Source organism: Medicago truncatula, chromosome 3 (genome assembly GCF_003473485.1).
Source record: "Medicago truncatula cultivar Jemalong A17 chromosome 3, MtrunA17r5.0-ANR, whole genome shotgun sequence".
Taxonomy (NCBI): Eukaryota; Viridiplantae; Streptophyta; class Magnoliopsida; order Fabales; family Fabaceae; genus Medicago; species Medicago truncatula.
In genome coordinates, this window is record NC_053044.1 from 26187113 (window position 1) to 26209105 (window position 21993).

General features: G+C 34.5%; 2 protein-coding genes across 2 annotated transcripts; both read left to right on the top strand.

Annotated features, from left to right (window-relative positions):
* Window positions 1–6412: 6412 nt before the first annotated feature.
* On the top strand, window positions 6413–7333 carry LOC120579570 (transcription termination factor 4, mitochondrial-like). Its single transcript, XM_039832004.1, has 2 exons — window positions 6413–6448; window positions 6752–7333. The coding sequence occupies exons 1-2, from the start codon at window positions 6413–6415 to the stop codon at window positions 7331–7333; spliced, it is 618 nt and encodes a 205-aa protein (XP_039687938.1).
* Window positions 7334–10337: 3004 nt separating this feature from the next.
* LOC120579430 (cytochrome P450 71D11) lies at window positions 10338–12693 on the top strand. Its single transcript, XM_039831593.1, has 2 exons — window positions 10338–11307; window positions 12016–12693. Exons 1-2 carry the CDS (start codon window positions 10396–10398, stop codon window positions 12622–12624), a joined length of 1521 nt encoding a protein of 506 aa, XP_039687527.1. The 5' UTR covers window positions 10338–10395; the 3' UTR covers window positions 12625–12693.
* The last annotated feature ends 9300 nt before the right edge of the window (window positions 12694–21993 follow it).

Sequence of the window (21993 nt, forward strand, 5' to 3'; positions counted from 1 at the left end):
TGGGGGGAGGAGTGTTTGGATTTTTATTTTATTGGACTTGGAGAGGATTTGACCTCTTGCCTACATACTCTTTTAAGGGATCAAAATTCCATGTAGTTCTCTTTCAAATTTTTTTTCGTGTGTTTGATTGATTTTAAGTTTTGGAAAATGGTTTTGAAGAAGAGAAAGAGGCCGTAAAGGCATGAGAAAAAAAATGGTGAATAGTTGGTTCAATTATTATTAAAAAAAGGTCTAAGTTGGAATTAGAGTTCATTTGAGTTTGATTAAGAAAATAAAGAGAAAATTCAATGGAGTTTGACTCCAAGGTTTATTTGGAAAAATTTTCAAGTGATGGAATTTGCTTGTTTTTTGGAAAATTGATATTTTTCTAAGTATCGCGTTTCCTAGGCATACATCTAAAGCGGTAAACATACAACGTGTGTGCGTGTCGGTGCTTGTGTCGGTGTACATCATTAGAGAGTCCATTGTCCGTTACATTGGCCCTAGTTTACATTCTATGGTCTTGCAAGAAATTAAAAGGAAATTTAAACTACCTAAAAAAAATGCCTAAACTATTAGAAATGGAGATGAAATGATAGGATGCTTATGAGGTCAATGAAACAAGAAATGAAATGGTTAGTAATATAAGGCATAAAATGGTAAGAAAAGTAAGCAAAGAATTACGAGGCGAAACGGTAAAAATGACAACAATAACCAAAATGTAAAAAAAAACACATTACTTGTAACAAAAGAAATTAACAAATCACATTAAAACAGTAAAACAAACACACAACCAGTAGCATATTCAACATGAAATTGCATATAAATCACTCATATCATGCCAAGACCTCATGAACGAATTATGGCAAGAAAATTCGCAAGTTTAATCAAAAAACGAACAAATCAACAAGAAAATATTGCATATATTTTTATCATTTTTTTTAACATGCAAAAACATCACAAAAGTATTAAAAATACATCAAGAAACATATAGGAATTTTTAGGAATTTTTTGCAAGAAAATTGAACAAGCAGGGGGTTCAGATAGCAAGAAACAGGGTGCAAATAGCAAGAAATAAGAAAAAAAATGCAGAAATAAACAAACTGGAAGCCCAAGCCCAAAACCCATGGATCCGGATGCATAGGGAGCGTTGGATTGATCCAGGAAGCCAAACCCTAGATCTAAAGGCTCAAAATGAAGGGAAAGAACCAGAAATAAACCGGACCAGTTCAGTTGCTTATAAAAAGGCTTGGGGACCGGTTTTTTCATTTTCTTCCTCTTCATTCTCTCTCTTCTCTCATTCTAGTGAGAGAAGCTCTCACCTCTCTCCTCTCTCAAACTCGCCGGATTCTGGAAATGGCGGATGATCTTCATCTTCTCCGGTGAAGCTTGCTTCTCCGGCGTGGTGGCCGGCCGCCCAAGGGTGGCGGCGCCGCCGCCGGAGTTGAGCAAGTTTCTCCGATTTCGAATTTTTTTACATTTTTAGATATTCTTTTTTGTTCTGAACACGAATCTGGCACTGGATTTTGCATGCAAAGCTCGAATCAACATAGATCTGAGATTCTTTTTTGCGGTTTTCGAAATCTTTTTTTAGTTTTTTTTTAGTTCTTTTTGAATGAGACCTTTAGAACTTCACAGATCTACATTTGATTCATCTTAGTTGTTGTTTTTAAGCAAGAAAGATGAAGTTTATGTGTTTACCTGTAGTTTCAATGGAGGTTTCGAGATTCTTCAGAAAAAACTTGATTTTTGGCTCTGCTTTGTTGATTTTGCTGCGTGAATCCGAAAATAAATCGGTTCTGGCTGGTTTGATTCTTTCTTCTTCTTCACTGGTTCGAATTTTTTCTTCTTTTCCTCTTCCTCTTCACTGATTCTCTGTGATCGGTGCTTGAGTTTGCCAATGGCGAATTCGCACCTTGAATTGTAGAGAATCTGGTTCGATGATGATGATTCTTTGATGAATCACTGAGAACCGTGATGAATTTGATTGAATCTGGTTCTGGAAAAGTTAGGGTTTATGAATGTTCTTGGTGTTCTTTGTGATTTTCTGTTTTGATCTAACTGAATGGAGAGAGAAAGTTGAAATTCTGTTTTGGTGATGTGTCACTGATTCTGTGGATCTGTGCAGATTTGTTCAGTGAATGCACCTTTTATAGGCTGCCATGTGTGATTCTGGACCAATGAAATGGTGACATCTGTTTTTGGACTTAGGGACCTTTCTGCAAAATAAGAAAATTGAAGGACTGGACTGCAATTAAGAAAAAGGACCTAAAAATGCAATTTTAAAAAAGTATTGGACTAAAATGCAATAAAAATAAAATTGGACTAAAATTGGTAAATTGGACGAAACGTAAAGTGAAACCACAAATAAAATCAACAAAAAGGACTAAAATGAACCAATTACAAAAATGAGGTATTTTAAAATACTTCTCTGCCGAAATTTTGACAGGAAAAGAGCAAAATGCCCCTAGGGACTAAACTGACTCAGATGCAATTTTTGAATTGATTTTAGACAGAGATTCAACAATGATTTGTACAAACAAGTTAAAAAGACTCAGAGACAGACACAGGGACTAAAATGGGTTCCAATGCAGGAAATGACCAAAATACCCTTTTTTGTATGATTTTTTGAAATAAAATGCAAGAAAAGTAATGCAATGATTCAGAGAGTTTTCAAATGACTTGTAATGCAAGAAAGATACTTTGGATAGTTTTATGCAAGAAAAGTACTGATTGAACACACTTCGAGACAGAGACAGTAAAATATGCAGATGAAAAGAGAGTAAAGGTTCAGAGTAAAACAACAGTAAATTGACAGATATCAGTGTAAAAAAGAAATTTGAACGGGTATTTTTAGGTCCAAAATCAGGGTATAACACATGGGTTATGCAAAGCGAATGGTGAGAAATAAAGCAAGGGTTGAGGGATCAATAGTTGCAGCTTACGTGCGTCTGGAAACAAACTATTTCATCTCTCATTACTCCAACCCGTTGATGTTGACCCCAAGGAATACACGAAATGAAGTTATTGTTGAAAGTGAAGGGTTTCAGTCTGCCTTATCAGTTTTTCATCACCAAGGACGTCCTTGTCATCCAGGGAAATATTACTGGATGAACGATGCAGAGTTGCAGTCAGCGACAATTCATGTGATGATTAATTGTAGCGAAGTTGGACCATACATTGCGATATTTCAAGGATTAAATATCAGCAACATATATACAAGTTTTCAAGGATGGTTTAAGCATCAATTGTTAAATTCTCATCCGACTACACAAATATATCATTTGAGGGGATTAGCCGAAGGTCCGGGAAGAAAAGTCAAACAATGGGACACTTACTTTGTCAATGGGTTTAAATTTCATACTCAATCACGATCAGTGGGCAAAAAAACAATTAACAGTGGTGTTTACGTCAAAGGAATCAATGATGGAGGTGAAGATGACTTCTATGGTGTGATCAAACACATATTTGAAGTAACTTACCTATATGTAGGTGAACCTAACAAAGTTGTATTGTTTTATTGTGACTGGTTTGACCCTGCAAATGGGATGAAAATTGATCCAAAGCATAAAACTGTTGATGTACGAATGAACAGGATGTATAATGCATTTGACCCTTTCATTTTGGCAAGTAAAGTTAGTCAAGTGTATTATGTACCCTATCCTTCTCATCACCGACGCAAACATGGATGGTTTGCACATTTTTCTGATTGGTTATTGCTGGAACGATTATTCATTGTGTTGTAAATCATGGAAATATAGATTATGTCTTGTAGGATATATATCTGATTTGCTTCTGTTTGGTGCTTTTTGTTTCTAAAATATAATGACACCATGCATGCACCTTCACTGTTCATCATCTTCTTGCCGTTTGCTGCTTCCATCGCTGCTTCCATCACACTAATCGCTCGCTCTCACTCTCTTCCTTCAAGATTTATCCAATTGGTATCTTTCTTTTCTCTCTCAACTCCTCTATAGGTAGAGAAAAAAAGAAGAAAAAGAATGAGAATTAGAGAATCGGTAGAGAAAGGTAGTGTATTCGTTGCTCCCTTTTCCACCATGATATAGCCGTGTCGGTGTCCTAGGTTTTTTCAGATTAGCTGTGTCCCGTGTCCGTGTCCGAGTCTGTGCTTCATAGGGTTTTACACATTTCTGTTTGCTAACTCTGTTTGCTATACCAGCACCTTAATTGGGTTTTACTCTTGATTGGTTGTTTGTGTTTACATATTATGTTGATTTGAGTGTAATTCTACAAAACCAATCCAAAAGTTCAGTTTTGTTCGTAAACAGACTTAAACTTCCTCTATTTAATTAAAATATTAAACGGTGTCCGAATTGAGCAAACGAACATTCCCTGGAAAGCTTAGAATGTCTAGAATATAAATATAATTTTAGTTTTGGTGTTTAAATATCCAATTTGTACAGTTTTACTAATGAACGTGTACAGGTACAGAAACATGTTAGCAGTTTTTATTCAACTTATAATCAGGGTTTTGCTCATTATACTTATTGAAATTCCACGATTCTAGTGCCTATTATGTAGATAATTTTGTCTACTTTCTAATGGTTCAAGTTCCACTCTCAAAAGAACATTTGTATCTTAAGTTATACGATATTTATAACAGAGTATCTAAGCTGCAAAAGTCAGAATTTCAATCTATTCCTTTTTTTTTTTCACTTAGTCAATTGATCATACTTCTACATTTCTTAATCTAAGACATTATTACCATGACATAATAGTATAAAAGTAACTTTATGCTGATTCAACTCTGTTAGTGTGCATTTAGGTTTCGTCATCAGGTGTCGCCGTCGTGGTTAGGTAAGAGCTATGAATTGTGGGTTGAGAGTTAACATGTATTTATCTTTTTGAATACCCTGCCTACTAGCCATCCATCTTTCTGAATTACTGATACAGTGTAGTCGAATTGAATGTATCATTGCATTTTTTCCTTGATGTTAAACCTGTGCGTATTTTAGAGCATTAATCAATTCTTTTTATTTCTGTTCCAGACTGTTTAGGCAAGCAGACAGGGGAACAAGATCGAAACGCAACTTAGTTTATCTGCAAAGAAGTAAGGTTGGTATATAGTCTGTGTCATGATATGGTAGACTGTGCCATGATATACTTAGTGGTATATAGCATACCCGATCCAATACTTGGCTCGAACCGGTCAGGTGTCCGGTTCCTGGTTCAACCGGTCGTTACGAGCCAGGTTTTAAAACTATGGTATATAGTCAATGTTTGCTGCACTTGGTTGTTGAAGTTAAAACTTCAAACTGATTCTTTTACTCTTTCTTCTGCTACCTCTATTAATTTTGTTTATTGTATAATTATGACAGGGATGTTTGGACGAGACAAGGATAAGGGTAAGGCTCATGTTGTAGATCATGGGAAGCCGAAGAAAAAGAAGAATGGAAGAATAGATGTTTCCTCAGACCCTACCAGACAGTGGGTTCGGCCGACGGGGATTACCTTCCGTAACATTGATGAACGGACTGGTACTCCTATTCCTACTACTACTACTCCACCTCCTTACCCCACTCCATTCCCGCCTAATTCTCCCGCACCATTCCCGCCTATTCTTCCCGCATCATTTCCAGCAGCTACTACTAGTCATGCTACTACTAGCCATCCCCCCATATATTCTAATCCTGGTTTTGCCATGCCTGGATTTACTCCGCCATCCACACACTCGCCAAATTACAACACCACCCGGTCTAATGTCCGACAAGGCTTTAACACATCCGTTCCATCACAATCATCAACGGAACTGATGCAAGCTCTTATGCAAACTGGAAATTTCCTAGCCTTACTTGCTGATCAACGGCCTCCACAACAGCAACAACAACAACAACAAAACAACCAAAATGAAGAGGTACCGTATGGGGGTGATCAATAACGACGACAACGACGTCAAATCATTGAAGACTGGGAGTATGTGGATAACCTTATTGTGGTTACCAACACCTGAAACTTAAGTAATACAAATTTAATTTGTTACCTATGTTTGACTTAATTCTTATTAGTTTTTTAAATGCATAATTTAATTAACAATTCAAATTTGTAGGTTAGAGCCATCCCACGGAGTATCAGAACATATTAGGCGATCCAGACGTTTTACCCTAAATATAGGCGTTGGGCCGTATATACAGATCTTACTACCGATGACAGGAACAACCTTTTTAAATACTTTTCGGTAAACACATTTTATTGAATATTAAATAATTGTATTTAATTTATAATATGGTTTATTTTAATTTACATTATTGAATGTCTAATAATTTTTTTTATTGCAGGATTTTTGTAGATGGGAACCTCATCATCACACTCTTGTAGAGAGAAACTTTCATAGGGTAGCTACAAGACGTTTATCAAATTTATTATATGATGAACGGAAGGAATTGAAAAAATGTAAGGGCAATTATCGTACAGAATGGATCGGAGAGAAAAGTTGGGAGTTATTGCTGAAGTATTGGAATGAAGATCCACATTTTAAGAACCGGTCCAGAGCTAACAAGCTGAACAGAGCATCTATTGTAGGAGGACAGTTGCACGCACAAGGCTCTATCACTGGTTCTATTCTTGCATTTTTGGTTGTTAGGTTTGGCATGCTATTCTGTTATTGACAGTGGTTAGGGAGTGTTTTTTTTAGGTGATCCATTTTCTGTATGTGGCTTTTCTGTTTTGGTGTTGATAGCTTGTTGTTGCTGTGTGTTTGTTTTTTTTTTTTTTTTTCGGTTTTGACTTTATTATATATTACTTTACTTTATAGGCAGCTTATCGCACGGAAGCAACGGAGTTTTTGGAGGAGAATCTTGAGATTCCATCATATCCAGAAATTGTCTTCCCCATTAAACTTCAATTATGGGCAAAGGCTTCAGAAAAAGGAAAACCGGATGGAGGAAAAGGAAGAAAGGGTAGAATGTACGGTCTTGGGCCGTTAGCCGACAATGTGGTACATGTAGATTTGTTCTATGTTCCTCCTCCACCAGAGTCATCATCTCGTTCTAGAGAGCTGCCTCTTGAGATGCAAGCAATGATACAACGAATGAACCAGGAGTTGCAATCTCAAAAGGAGACATTGGCAAAGAAAGAAGAATCGGCGAATGAGTTAAGGGAATTGATGGCCAAACAGGCCGAGGAAATGAGAAAACTCAAAAGGATGGTTACAAAAAGGATGGGTGGCATGAAGAGTAGGAAGACATTGGAATCATCGTCGCCATTGAGTCAATCATCACCATCGGTTCAAGAAGACCGAACACATGACGACGACAATGATGATGATGATAAGGACGAGGATGAGGACGAGGACGAGGACGAGGAGGAGGAGAGGGATGATGATCATAACGAGTAATTTATATTCTTGTTGTGTATTTCAATGTTGTTTTTAGCAAGTTTCAGTTGCTGTTTTTTGGTTAGGGACTGGTTTTGGGCACTTTTAGGTGGTTATTGTCAAAGAAAATTTAACTTGCATTTATGAATTTTGTTTTATGTAATTATTTATCAACATGACATGTTTTGTAGGAAACAAATTATCAAAAAATTTGGGTTATTTTCAAATTTTGGCGCACTTTTTTTATTTTTGTTTTTTTTTTTAATTTGATTTTTATGAAATTTTTGCGCCAAATATTTTGGCACCTCATTTGAATTATTTGGTGCCTTTTTCGAAATCAAAATTTGGATCTAATTTCTATTTTTTAAATATAATTGTTTCCTAGGAAAGTTTCGTAGGAAAGCGTGTGTCAGTCTGCAATTTTTAATTATTATTGTTTCCTAGGAAATTTTCGTCGGAAATCGTGTGTCAGTGGTGACAGTCTGAAACATGCTTTCCTACTAAACTTTCCTCGGTAATTCTGTCGGAAAAAGTATTTCCTCGGAAGTTCCTCGGAAATCTCGTAGGAATAGATCTAAAATTTCCTACAACTTGTTTCCTCGATAATTTCTCGGAAATCCGTGTTTTCCTACGAAAAAAGTGTGTTTTCCGAGGAATATTTCCCTAGAAAAATCCAATATTTCTTTTAGTGCTCTCATCTTATTTGTCTTCAAATGTATCATTTATCTGTAAATTAGAGCCTATCGTAATTGTTATTAATGTATAACATACAGTCATAATGACTAGCATGATTCTAGGATCATGTATTCCAAGACAATGTTGTAAATATTTAAGAAGTTGTAATGTCAAAGTACCACCTAATGATTGTTTTAGTTTTTGTTAGGCATGCCATAATGGCAAAATGTGTATTTTACCTTAAAAGTCTACTTCTTCTCATGCTCAGGAACCACTTGACTCGTTCACACTGATGTATGGGGCCTTGCACCAATAACGTCGTCCTCTAGTTTCAAATATTATGTGCACTTTGTTGATGATTTTATTAGGTTTATTTGAATTTATCCCACGAAACAAAAGACTGAGATTGTGCAAGCTTTCACCCAGTTCAAAAACTTGACCAAAAATCAATTTAATATAAAAATTAAAGTAATTCATTGTGGTGGTGAATACAAAGATGTGAAAAAAATTCCAATAGAAGCTGACATACTATTTAAAATGTCATATCCATTTACCTCATCAAAATGAAACGCCTCCGCTTGGTGGGCATGTAACGCCCGAGGCTGATGAGGGCGGGGAGTGGACCGGCTCCTAGCATGCTTCTAGGCAAAATTGAATCACATCGGAATGAAAGAGATCCTGAGGCCGTACATGTATGGGACTGAATGGTTAAAGGAAGCTTATAATAATTGTTTGGTACTATCTATATCAACAAGATGCATCTTCCTTTTTGTAGCTCATTCAATAAGAACTCCACAGTTAAGCGTGCTTGACTTGGAGCAATTTTGGGATGGGTGACCTACCGGGAAGTTTCCGGTAAGCGTGCGAGTGAGGACAAAACACACTAAAAAGACTCGTTTTGGTTTGTGGGGTCAGTCAGCAATCGTAAAAGCAGTTTGGGATGTTACAAATAGTATCTTCTTTTCGGTAGCTGATCATTCCATAAGAACTCCACAGTTAAGCGTGCTTGACTTGGAGCAATTTTGGGATGGGTGACCTACCAGGAAGTTTTCGGTAAGTGTGCGAGTGAGGACAAAACACGCTGAAAAGACTCGTGTTGGTTTGTGGGGTCAGTCAGCAATCCTAAAAGCAGTCTGGGATGTTACACACCACCAATCATTGCTTGCACATCAAGTCATCCACTAACTTGGATATAACAGGCTTCTCTGATGCAAACTAGGACACTAATATTGATGACAAGAAATCCATGGTTGGTCAATGTGTGTTCCTTTGTGAAATACTCATCTCGTGGTCCTCAAGAAAACAATAGGTAGTATCAAGATCAAATGCAGAGCCAGAGTACAGAGCTTTAGCTGAGCTTCTAATCCCATTGCTTAGGAAACCCGTACTACTATGGTGTGACAACTTGAGTGCAAAGGCACTAGTTTTTATCTAGTTCTGTATGTTCGTTCTAAGCATATTGAAATTGATATTCGTTATTTCAGAGATCTAGTACTACGAAATAAAGTTGTTGTCGTTTATGTCCCAACATCTGATCAAATTGTACATTGTCTCACCAAGCCATTAAGTCACACTCCTTTCAGCCAAATCAGACACAAACTTAGTGTGTTCCGCTCACCACTAGTATGGGGGGTGGGACATCACTTTTGTTACAACTTTTTCAACAACTTAGAAATACATACTCCTATGATATATTCACATGGTATTCTGGAGCTTTTTTGCTTTTGCTTTTACGAAAATACCCCTTTATGTAGGGTTGTTAAAATGGATGTTATAAAATAGATGTTGAAATATTATTTCTCAATTTTTATTAACGTAAACGTATAGTCATCATGACTAACATGATCCTACGATCGTGGCTTCCAAGTCAATGTTGCAATATGTGTTTGTTGTGTTCAATACAAATCATCACGACAAATGCATATACAAAATATTTTATCTTGGTATCACATGATTCCGTGATACTTGGATCAACTTTATAATCCTATGATTCCTACTAGTTGATATTTAAATACGACCAACTAAATAATGCATTAAAAAATGTGTGTTTTCGAGTTTTTTATTTTTTTAAAGTTATCAAAAGTTTTTTTTAATAGTAAAAAATAAAAAAAGTTTATTGATGATGTTTTCCATTGAGATTAAATCATATCTCAAAATGTAAATACAGGTGAAAATATATCATAAAATAATATTACGTAACAGACAGGTGAAATATAGTTAAAAATATATCTATATTTTTTTTACAATACTGTCGTCACATATAGTTATAGTACAAAATAAAAATTCACAGCACAATATAAAATTCAAGCAACCAAGGAATCTTTTGTTTCAATGTGTGTATATGTAAACATTGAATTGATGTTCTTCACTAAACTAAAAACATTCCCCTATTTCCTTTTTATCTACACATGGATCTTCAAACAATTTTCCCTTTCACCCTTTTTTCCATTTTCCTCCTCTCCATCATTGTGACACTAAAACTAAGGAAGAAAATCACAAGAATTGACTCAACTCCAGATATTCCACCAGGGCCATGGAAGCTACCAATCATAGGAAACATACATAATCTTATTGGCTCTCTACCACATAGAAAATTAAGAGAATTGTCAAAAAAATATGGCCCTTTAATGCATCTTCAACTTGGTGAAGTTTTCTTTATTATTGTTTCCTCAGCAGAATATGCTAAGGAAATAATGAAAACACACGATGTTGTATTTGCATCAAGGCCTTATACACTAACCTCAGAGATATTGCTTTATGATTCGACAGATATAGCTTTTGCACCTTATGGTGATTACTGGAGACAACTTAGAAAGATTTGTACCGTAGAACTTTTAAGTATAAAGCGTGTTCAATCTCTTTGGCCAATCAGAGAACAAGAGATGAATCATCTCATTCAAAGGATTGCTTCCGATGAAGGAAGAGTCATCAATCTTTCTCACGAACTTATATCAATGATGTACACATTTACTTCTAGGGCTGCATTTGGCAAAAAATACAAGGAGCAAGATGAGTTCATATCATTGGTAAGAGAAGCCATGCATATAGCTGGAGGTTTCTATATCGGTGACTTGTTTCCTTCGACAAAATGGCTTCAAAACCTCACTGGGATGAGGCCTAGGCTCAAGAAGTTGCATAAAAAAATTGACAGAATACTTGAGAAGATCATCAATGACCATAAAGAAACTAAATCTAGAACTGAAGAAGGTTTAGTTGAAGGAGAGGAAGATTTGATTGATGTTCTTTTGAAGTTTGAAGATGTTAGCAGCAGTGATCTGGATTTTTGCTTAACTAAGAGAAATATCAAGTCTATAATCGTTGTAAGCATCTTAACTCTATTTCAAAATCTTATGCTTGTGAATTATTATGTTTCCAAAAGCATCTTAACTAAGCATGAATGTTTCATAAATGGTTTTTATTAATTTAGGGTCTGTCTGGATTAACTTATATGAATTTATCTACTAACATAAGCACTTGCAAATTGCTTGGGAGAGCTTATGGAAATAAATTATGACATATATAGAAAGTAACTTATACATAAGCACTCGTCCAGAATAGCATTTGAAAATAGCTTGTAAATTATATGAAAATAATTTGAATTTCTAACTTTATCTTTTGTTATAGAAAGTAACTTATACATAAGCACTTCCATGATAAGTGTTTATGTTATGGATGTTTAATTAAGCTATTTACTTCCAAAACAGATCGAGAGCTTTCAAGTCTATAGCATGAAATTGATTAGAACTTTTATGTGGTATGGATATATTTGAAGTTTGCACCAATTTAAAGAAAAAAAATATTTTGGGTCATGATAACAAATGTCCTTAGCACCCGTTAAAGATTAAAAAAAAAAAAAAAAATTGATAAGGTTTATATAGAAAAACTGGTTTTTTAATGTTTTAACTAATAAATACACAATTTTCAAGATAAAATTTTCATTTTGAACTTCTTAACAAATGTCAAAAATGCTGTAAGAGCACTTGTTTGCATTTCCCTTAAATTTTATAAGGTTTGAATATACTTTTCAGGATGTCTTCGTTGCTGGAAGTGACACAGCATCCTCTATAATTAACTGGACAATGACTGAAATGTTGAAGGATCAAAGAGTATTAAAGAAAGCACAAAATGAAGTTAGAGTGATGTTCAATAAAAAAGGAAAATTTGATGAAACATTCATTTCTGAGTTAAAATACATGAAAGCAATCATCAAAGAGGTATTAAGATTACACCCTCCTGCTCCTCTTTTAATTCCAAGGGAATGTGGCCAAGCTTGTGAGATTGATGGTTATCACATACCAATCAAAAGTAGGGTTATAATCAATGCTTGGGCTATTGGAATGGATTCCAAATATTGGACTGATCCAGAGAGGTTTTATCCTGAAAGATTTATTGATAGTTCTATTGATTTTAAAGGAACTAATTTTGAGTACATTCCATTTGGTGCTGGAAGAAGAATTTGTCCAGGCATGAACTATGGTATGGCAAATGTTGAATTGGCCCTTGCTTTGTTATTGTATCACTTTGATTGGAAGCTTCCAAATGGAATGATAAATGAAGATTTGGATATGACTGAGCTATTTGGAGCAGCTGTTGTAAAAAAAGATGATCTGTACTTGATTCCAATCATATATGAATAGTGCTGAAAAGTTACATGTTTCCCTACCATGAAATTTTTTTAAATAAACTCTTGATGGTGACTCAAAGAACTTCAACTCGTGGGTAAGATTATAAATGTAACTTATTTTTATTAGATAAATGATGGAGCGTACATTAACGTTAAAGAGAATAAATTAACATTATTCCAGCCTGACACTCAGCTCCTAATCATCTACTACACACCTGACACCATTAATTTCATAAAGGAATAAAAAAAGAAAAAAATACAAAGAAAGTTGTGGGACTAAATAAAAAATTGAACAAAAACGATAGTTTTTTTTTTACAGAAAAAACTCAACTCATTTCATTAATAACAGGTTTGATAATACAAGATGATATATAATCATGAACCTGGGAACTAGTGTAAGATATTGAAGCCATGGCTAACAAGTGGGCAACATTATTTGCTTGTCTCTTAATGAAACATATATATCTTAAACTTTTGATGATTCATACGTGAAGCTTTGCAACCATTTAGAATAGCGCCGAACATATGAAATTGGTGTTGTGATTGCTAGAGGTGTTGTCAACCACTTGCTTACAATCAAGTTCGATAGACACCGAAGAAAACCTCAAATTACGAAGCTTGTTTATCTCTTCTTTTAACCGTCTTGCTTCCGCTACATTGGGTTTTGGGAGGCCTTTATACCAAATTGCCTTCCCCTCAATGTACTCCCCTCGATTCCTTCTAAGACACATGATGACTCCATAGCAGCCTTGTTCCTGAAAAATTATTGCATCAACATTGCATTTTATTGTTCCCTTTGATGGTCCAGACCACCCTTTCCGCCTATATATGATCTGCGCCGTCTCATTGTTACAGTGTTTTCCGTGTTCTCTTCTTCCCTGTCTTTTGCAGAATTTCCACCATTGAAGTAGGACATCGTGCACCATATGAACTGAAATGTGCGGCTGTGTTTCAACGTCATTCCAGAATTTGTCGTTTTGCCTCTTCCAGATACACCAAAGAGTCATTACAAAATCAAGAAGTTGTTTATGATGTAGGAATTCTAATAACTGAAGAATAGAGCTACAAAATCATCCGCAATTTCCAAATTCTCTTGTATAATATGCGAGCCATAAACATGCTATAATTTGCACATCCAAAAAGACATGCTAATTGTTCTCTTATGAGTAATCGATCGCTACAATGGACACCACAAGTTTAAAGCCTATGTCTCGTGGGTGGCATCCTCTAGCAGTCCTCCATAAAAATACCTTTACTTTTTGAAGAATTCGAAGTATCCAAATTTTCATCGAGTTGCCTTCCACTCTCAACTCGTTGTTATCAACCAGACTTTCTAACATAGTTTATCTTCTCCCATCTCATCCATAATTGGCATGGCAAGGATATTCTTAGCATCTCTCTCTCTCTCATTGAATACCTCCTTGATAACATCTATTTTCCACTCACTTCCTCTTTCCTCCATTAAATCACTTACCATACCCGTCAGTACAAAACTTGTCAATAGGCTCTCTCGTTGACCCTAATCTATGGGTCATACCATGCTCTTATCTGAGAATCATCTCCCAATCTCCATATGAGTCCTCCTTTGACTAATACCTGTGAAGCGTGGATAGTACGCTATACATAACTCGAGTTTGACCCAATTTTGCATCCACGAAATTCCCTCTTGAAAGTATCTAGCTTTAAAAACTTTTGAAACTTTAGTATCATGGTTGGTTTCTAATCTCCAACCTTGCTTCCTTAGCATCGCCATATTCTTTCCTCATTGACAGTCTCTCCCACCTTAACTAATTGATACCTTTCCCAGTTGTCGATTCGATCCACACCTAAACGAATTCAACATTTTTTGAATCTCCTCACCTAAAGTGTTGGACGTATGAATAAACTAATAAAATATGTTGGAATCGATTGAGCATCTGATTTAATACCTCTCTTCCAACTTTAGAAAAGTGATTTCCTAACCACCTATGATTCTATTCCAAATGCGGTCTTAGATATGATTAAACACAACCCTCTTATTTCTTCCAACCATCGATGATAAGCCCAAATACTCTCCAGAATGTGTACTCTCTGATACCTTTAAAATTCTCTTCACAATCGCCCTTATCGCATGATCAGTGTTCTTACTGAAAAATATTTTTGACTCTTGATTATTTATTTACTACCCTAATGCCTCTTCATTATTGTTAAGGGCCTCTGATAAGGTTTGTACTACTTTCTTATTTGCCCAACATAACATAAAACAATCATTAGCAAATAATAAGCGAGTCAGTAATGGATCTCCCCAACACACTTAGATACCGTGGATATCCCACGTGCTTCTAGTATATTTAGCATGACTGATAGTCGCTCATTATAGATGATAAAGATATATGGGGATAGCGAATCCCCCTGTCGGAACCCTCTATCTGGAAACCAATACCATCACCGTTTACAAGCACTTGATACTTCACATTTGCCATATAAGTTATCTTCCATTTAACCCACTTCTTGTTGAACCCCGTCTTCCTTATCATACCTTAGACAAAACTCCAGTTAACATTATCCAAAATAGATTTTTTTCCAGAAAGGCTAAATGCTCTTGCACAATGCATTTTGGTAGCAACTTCTTCAGTCTATTAGCTACCACTTTTGTTATAATTTTGTAAAGAACTTTACAAAATGATATTGGGCACATATCTCTCATTGTTTATGGGTTGTCTTTCTTAGGAATTAAGAAAATATTTGTTTCCATCAATTTTGCTGGAAACTCACATGTATTCTGCCACAAAACGCTGGTATGAAATATCTCTGCTCCACAAAGATGCCAAAAATGTTTATATTTTCCAGCAGTGGCGTTGCTAGGACCCTGGTTTAGGGGGTGTATTTTTTTTTGTCTCATAAATTACTTCGACTAGACATTATGCTGGAAATGAGTCGAGTCAAATCGAACATGTATGAGCTCGACTCGACTCGTTAAGAATTGGCTTGGTTCGAACCTCGGTTGGAGTTTGACATGAACTTTTTTTCCAGCTCAAGTTCGGCTCGTTTAAAGTTCACGAACAATTTGATTCGGCTCATTAGGTTCATTTCGACTGTTCAAAACACATAACTTTAAGTATGGAAATGAGTAAAGCGACTTGAACCACGTAACTCAAAAGTTAAAGAATTTTAGATTTTTGATACATAAATATATTAGAATTTATACCAATTTTTAAATTCATTTGTTCAAAGAATTCGTTTGTCTTCGTTTTTAAAATATTTTTAAATGTTATATATATATATATATAATCGAGTCATCTCGTGAACTAAACGAGTCGAACTACATCTAGTTCAAGTTCAGCTCAATTAGTTTACGAACTTAATTTTCAGTTCAAGTTCGGCTCATTTGGTTCATGAACCAAGTTCGACGAATCAATTGTCAAATCGAATTACGAACTCTAATCAAATTGGTTCGGTTCATTGTCAACCCTAACTAGAGGTAATCATATTGAGATGTGTTGCAAAAAGAAAGGCATGTGTTGGTATAAAAGGGAGAGAGTTGATGCAAATGAGGTGCATGGTTTGTATTTTAGGGGGGTTCATAATAGATAAAGATAGAAAATTAATGTAAAAACAAAACACTGAGCAGGTGCATATGAACCCCCTGAGCATAAGGTGGCTCCCCCACTGTTTTCCGGATTCAATCCATCCGGAAGTCTTATCTGAGTGCATTTGATACAACACTTTTCGAAAGAACAAAAACTATAGTACAGACGCTCAAATGTATCTAAAAAAAATTGTTCCAAATAAAATTAGGACAATTAGACCATCAAATATATTTTGAAAAATGCTAACAAGTGTCTTGGATAAGTCGAAAACCCAAGATGCTATTTTTCCTTTTTTATAGTCAAGCGAAGATGCTCTATTTGATATTTTGTCTCTAATATTTTTGGTTTTTTTAAAGAGTCTTTAATAAATCTTTGAGCAGGTTGAGATTTTTCGTTTTTGTCTTTAAATAATTTGTTAGAAGAGCAAGTTGTTAATCATGTGATTTAATATTTAACTTACTTGTCCTAATAAAAAATTAGCTTATATGTTCAAGTACTACAAAATGCTGATGAGTGTTGGGTTAAGCAATACATAAGAATACATTTTAGAATATCCCTTTTTTTATATCAATATTTCAATATTCGCAGTCTCAGTTAAACATTAAAATATCTCACTTTTACTATTAAAAAATCTCATTGTAAAAGAATCACCCCTACGTATGATAATTTTTTGAAAGACGCAATGATTAGTATTTTTAATTCATTGGAGAAGTCATCTGTGAAGTGCGACTTCCCAACTTAATTTGTTTTCTCTTTCAAAAAAAAAAAAAAACTTAAATTGTTTTTCTTAAATAATTATCTCGATTAGTTAGTCCACAATCATATCTTATTTTTTATATTTTGTCTTAATCTGAAAAAAATAGTTACAATATCATATATATTTTATATAATATTTAGAAATATCTTTTTTAAGAAGTTAAACTGCCCAATTAAGTGGTCCTCACTCATATCTTTTTTTTTATATGTTGTCTTAATCTCAAAAACAATTACAATATCATATAATTAATTTTTTTATAAAATATATATAAATATTTCTTTTAAGTTAAACCGGCCCACTCAATTAAGTGATCCATAATCATATCTTATATATTTTTTTTTTATATTTTGTCTTAATCAAAAAAACTAATTAATATATCATATAATTAATTTTTTTATATATATATTTAAGAAGTTAAACTAGCCCTCTCAAATTAAAATCGATGAGAATCGAACCTATACCTTGAGAAGGAGCTCCATACTACAAGGTCCATAACCAACTTAAAAAAATCACATAAATAAACTTAGGTGTGGGAAGCAATGAAATTAGTAATCAATGAGCAAAGTAGTCCCAAGCAACAACAACAAACAAACTTAGATCTAAGTGAGAAGCAATACCACAAGCATAATCAAAGCAACAAAGATAAGAAAGAAGAGAAATAAAACAACACACCAATATTGTTTACCTAGTTCGGTCTAAAAATGGCATACTTTGGAGGTGAGAGTAGCTCTCCGATCCACTATGATAAGAGTGGTACAAAGAGGTTACAAGAAATTAGCACAAAAGCTCACAAAGAACAAACGTAACTTCTACCCATTTTTCAAGTCACTCACAATGAACCGTAAGAGAAAACTCTAAAGGAAACTTCTTGATCCTTCCAAAAAAGAAAGATTACTACCCAAGGTATCTACAAATGTTTCCTAACCGAAGAAATAAACTATCACCAAAGATACTCAACCCTAATGTTCTCTCCTTTGATTTTACAAGTTTCTCTCTCTGTAAGCTCACTCAAAACATGAATAACGATTCCTTATATAGTGTCAATATCCCGAGAGAATCGTACCACGTTAGGCACCCATCATGCCACGATTTTAGATAGTATGTAACACCCTAAACCCTTAAAGGGATAATTTACACAAACACCCATAAATAATTTTTTTTCAAACATCGCAGCGGAATAATAATAACATCTCATCATCAGATAAAAATAAAACATCTCAACAGTTTCATCGCTAATAAAGAATTCTCCAAGTTGCCATGTCAACATACTACACATATCATCATCAATACATAGTCTCAAAAATCTCCAACAGTCCTAATATAGATAAACATCAGAGACTGACTCCTAATCAGAGCCCTAAAGTATATGATACTGAAATACAGTAAACGAAGTAGCTCCAAGCTATCCTCAAGTAACTCACCAAAGCAAAGCAAACTACTCCTGCACAGCGTCTTCCCATCCATAAGAATAAGATAGGCGTTCAACCGAACGACCGCTGGGGGTTAATTCACATCTCATAATTAATGTATAATCGAATATAAGCATTCAAGGATTTCATGCATAGCACATATACATACTAAAAATTCCTAGAATACTAATATCACATGAACATTATCTCCAATAAAAATCATGTTATCTTATTCCTAACATAGCATATCAAGCATATTCGTTCTTTAATAAAAGCATCTTCAAAAGCTTATCACTTATAAACACCAACCAACATAAGAATTTCATACCTTATTCCCTATCTAGCTCAATCCTTAAACTACACGAAATTTATCATTTAGGAAGTATAAGCATATGCAACTCTTCTCATTTTTCATAAGGCACATACTATACCTAATGCATACAATTTATCAAATTCACATCAATAATATAAATCGCATGAACTCTTGCCTAATCAATTCAACAAATACAATTCATCATTTCAAAGTGTAGGCAAAGAAATCACCATTATCAAAGGAATCACCAAATCATATATATATAATTCTCTCCTCATTACTATTACCAAAATAATTGTCATCAAATAGATTCACCAAGTGTATAAGCATCACCAAGAATAACAAACATTATCATGTAGACATTTCTACACAATTCACATTATTCATCGATCACATAAATCACCAAATTCATATCATTCACCATGTTTCACCAATGCACATAATCACCAAATCACATAGTCAAATATGACACAATTTCACCAAATATCAAATGAATGCAATGTTCTAGACTCATCTAGATGCATGTGGTACCATGTTTTGGACATCGGATGTAATATTACCGAATAATCCACCCATCATCGTGATTCCCATCTTCATGATTAATTTGGATATACAACCGGATATATCGATTCATTCCCCCATCTTCATGATTACATACTCAATGAATGCATGAACTTCAAGTAATGACTCGACATTGCATAACTAAAAACTCATCATCGTTATATAACTATCACCATTAAATAATATATATCCCATCTTCATGATTAACAACTCATTTGCATCGTCAATTAATTACAATTCATACATAACAAATCATCATCATAATAAACATCAAAACATAATCATATTTATCACTAAACATTCATCAAATAGTCATCACCAAAAGAAATACCTTTACTTCATAATTCACAACTCATAATTCAACAAAAGTGATCATTCAATTCATCAAATTAAATTCACCAAATAATAATCATCAACGACTATCACCTCAAGGAAAACAACACTTTTTAACAATCGCATTTTCCATAAAAGACGGACAACTAACCACATTATGTTGTTCATCATTTTTAACACCCAAACTTCATTGACTCAATCTTATACTATCATATTATCATTAAGGTAAAACCAATTACAAGTTATCCGTTCAAGAAATCACATTTTAACAAAGTTCGTATATGTTTATATTGTGAACACCACTGATTGTATATCAATTGTTCAAACTCAAACAATTTTCTTTGTAATTCTGTTTGAATAGAAGTCTCTTGCAGTTGTGCTTGAGCATAGGAAGTCTCTTGCAGTTGTGCTTGAGCAATAGGAAATCTCTTGAAGTTGTGCTTGAGTAGTTTGAAGTCTCTTGCTATTTTGAGCAGTGAGCAATTGTAATCATATATTGATTATTTAGTGAATTCTCCTTGGAAGTGCAAGGGGGAGTGGACTACTTCCGGATTATGGAAGGAACCACTATAAATTGCGTTGTGTCTTTCTTCTCTCTTTATCTCTTTACTTATCCGCTGCAACTAGCTTCTGAACACTACTTCAGAAGCTGAACTCTATCAGGTTCTGAACAGTGATTTCAGTTTAGGAGAAAAGAAAAAGAAACCACAATTCAACCCCCCCTTCTTGTGTTTTCCACTATGATACGAGTTGTACAAAGAGGTTATAAGAAATTAGCTTAAAAGCTCACAAATGATTTATGGCAAGAAGCTTCTCTTGAAAATCGAAGGGGAGGTGAAGGAGAACAATTCTAGAGATTTTCATGAAGGAAATCTAGATCACACTCGTTGGGTGAGAAACACTTCGCCCAACGAAGTAAGGTGGTGTTAGAGACTTTTGAGGAACAATTGACCTTTTCCCTCCACTCAAAGTAACCTCAGACCATCTTTACTTGTAAAAATAATGCTGTAATCATATTTTTTTAGGTATTGTTTTAGATCCTAATTTTTGTTTTAGAGAGAGAAAGAGAGTGAAAATCAATTCTTCACCCTTCAAGGCCGTTATAGCTTGGATTTCAAGCTTGTTGATACTTATCCTTCATCATTCTTTTCTAGTTAACTCTTTCATGGATAACTAATATCTCTTTCTTTTTTGGATTAGATGCAGGTAGATAGAATTTTGATGTATTACTATTGCCTGTCTGGTTGAAAACAATCTATTATTCAATATAACAATTGGTTTGATTCTATATTTAATGTTTTTGTGACTTGCACTCTGAAAATGGTTATTTGACTTAACAAGTGCGAGACATCGTCTTGTTATTTAAGGGATATGCTTAGACATGGGGTTAAGCTTCCATTCATATATATTCAATTATCTGGTATATGTCTTCGAAGCAATTAGATCTTTTGCTTAGAATCAGAAGTCATTTGATCTAATGGATTTCTTGAAGTTTGGCGGACATGTTAACATACCGCGAGGGATAGATGGATTTATATCTGAATCTTAAAAAGTATATAATCGATTGATAGGAACTATTGATTCACATAATAATTACCGCTTTGCATGAGGATAAGATAACCTCCCCTTACCAAGCTGACATGAAATAAATGAGTTCAATAAAATTTGAAATTCAAAGAGATAAAAGAAGAGAAGTAGCTTTTAATTCAGTACGTATGATGGTCGAACCCATTATTGAACATAAATCTGGATGAATATTCCATGTGTAAGAGATTGGTAAAGGTGACTTATTCATATTTAGGTTTCTTAACAATTAAATCCAATTTAAAGGGACCAAACTATATAGGAGCCACTATTCCTTTGGATACCCTAAATGGAGCATTTCGCAATGGGGTAAATTTAGGGCAAAAGAATTTGAATTCACTTTTATTTGAAGAATTCATTCGAAATTGTTGAAGTAAAGAAAAGTTTAATTTTAGAGCTTTCACTTTTATTTGTAGGCATTAATATTAAGATCATCTTCTTTAATTTCTCCTTGTGTCATATGTTTCAAAGGTTGTCCAAGCCATTTTACTTGGGATCTCCGTAGCAAAAAGGATGATAGAAGTGGGTATCATCTGACCTAACCCAAATTGACAAGCAACCAATGGCGGCTGATATGGAAAAACTATAGTTTCTTTAGAGCCTGAAGCTTATGGAATTAAACCAACCGATAAGGAAGCCTTTCCAAATATCTTTGTAATCAGTTTGGATTTTCTGATTGGGGTCACATCTCTAAAATTAAGCAGGGTCTCTTAATCGACTAACAAAGGAAGAAAAAAAAGTGTTTGTGATGCTTGAGGTTAAGGAACCATTCAAAGTATCTCTTGAAAACAACAACAGATTATGTGGGTTCAACATGTTTGGTCGAAGTATCTCCTTTTATATGTTTGTTATATTA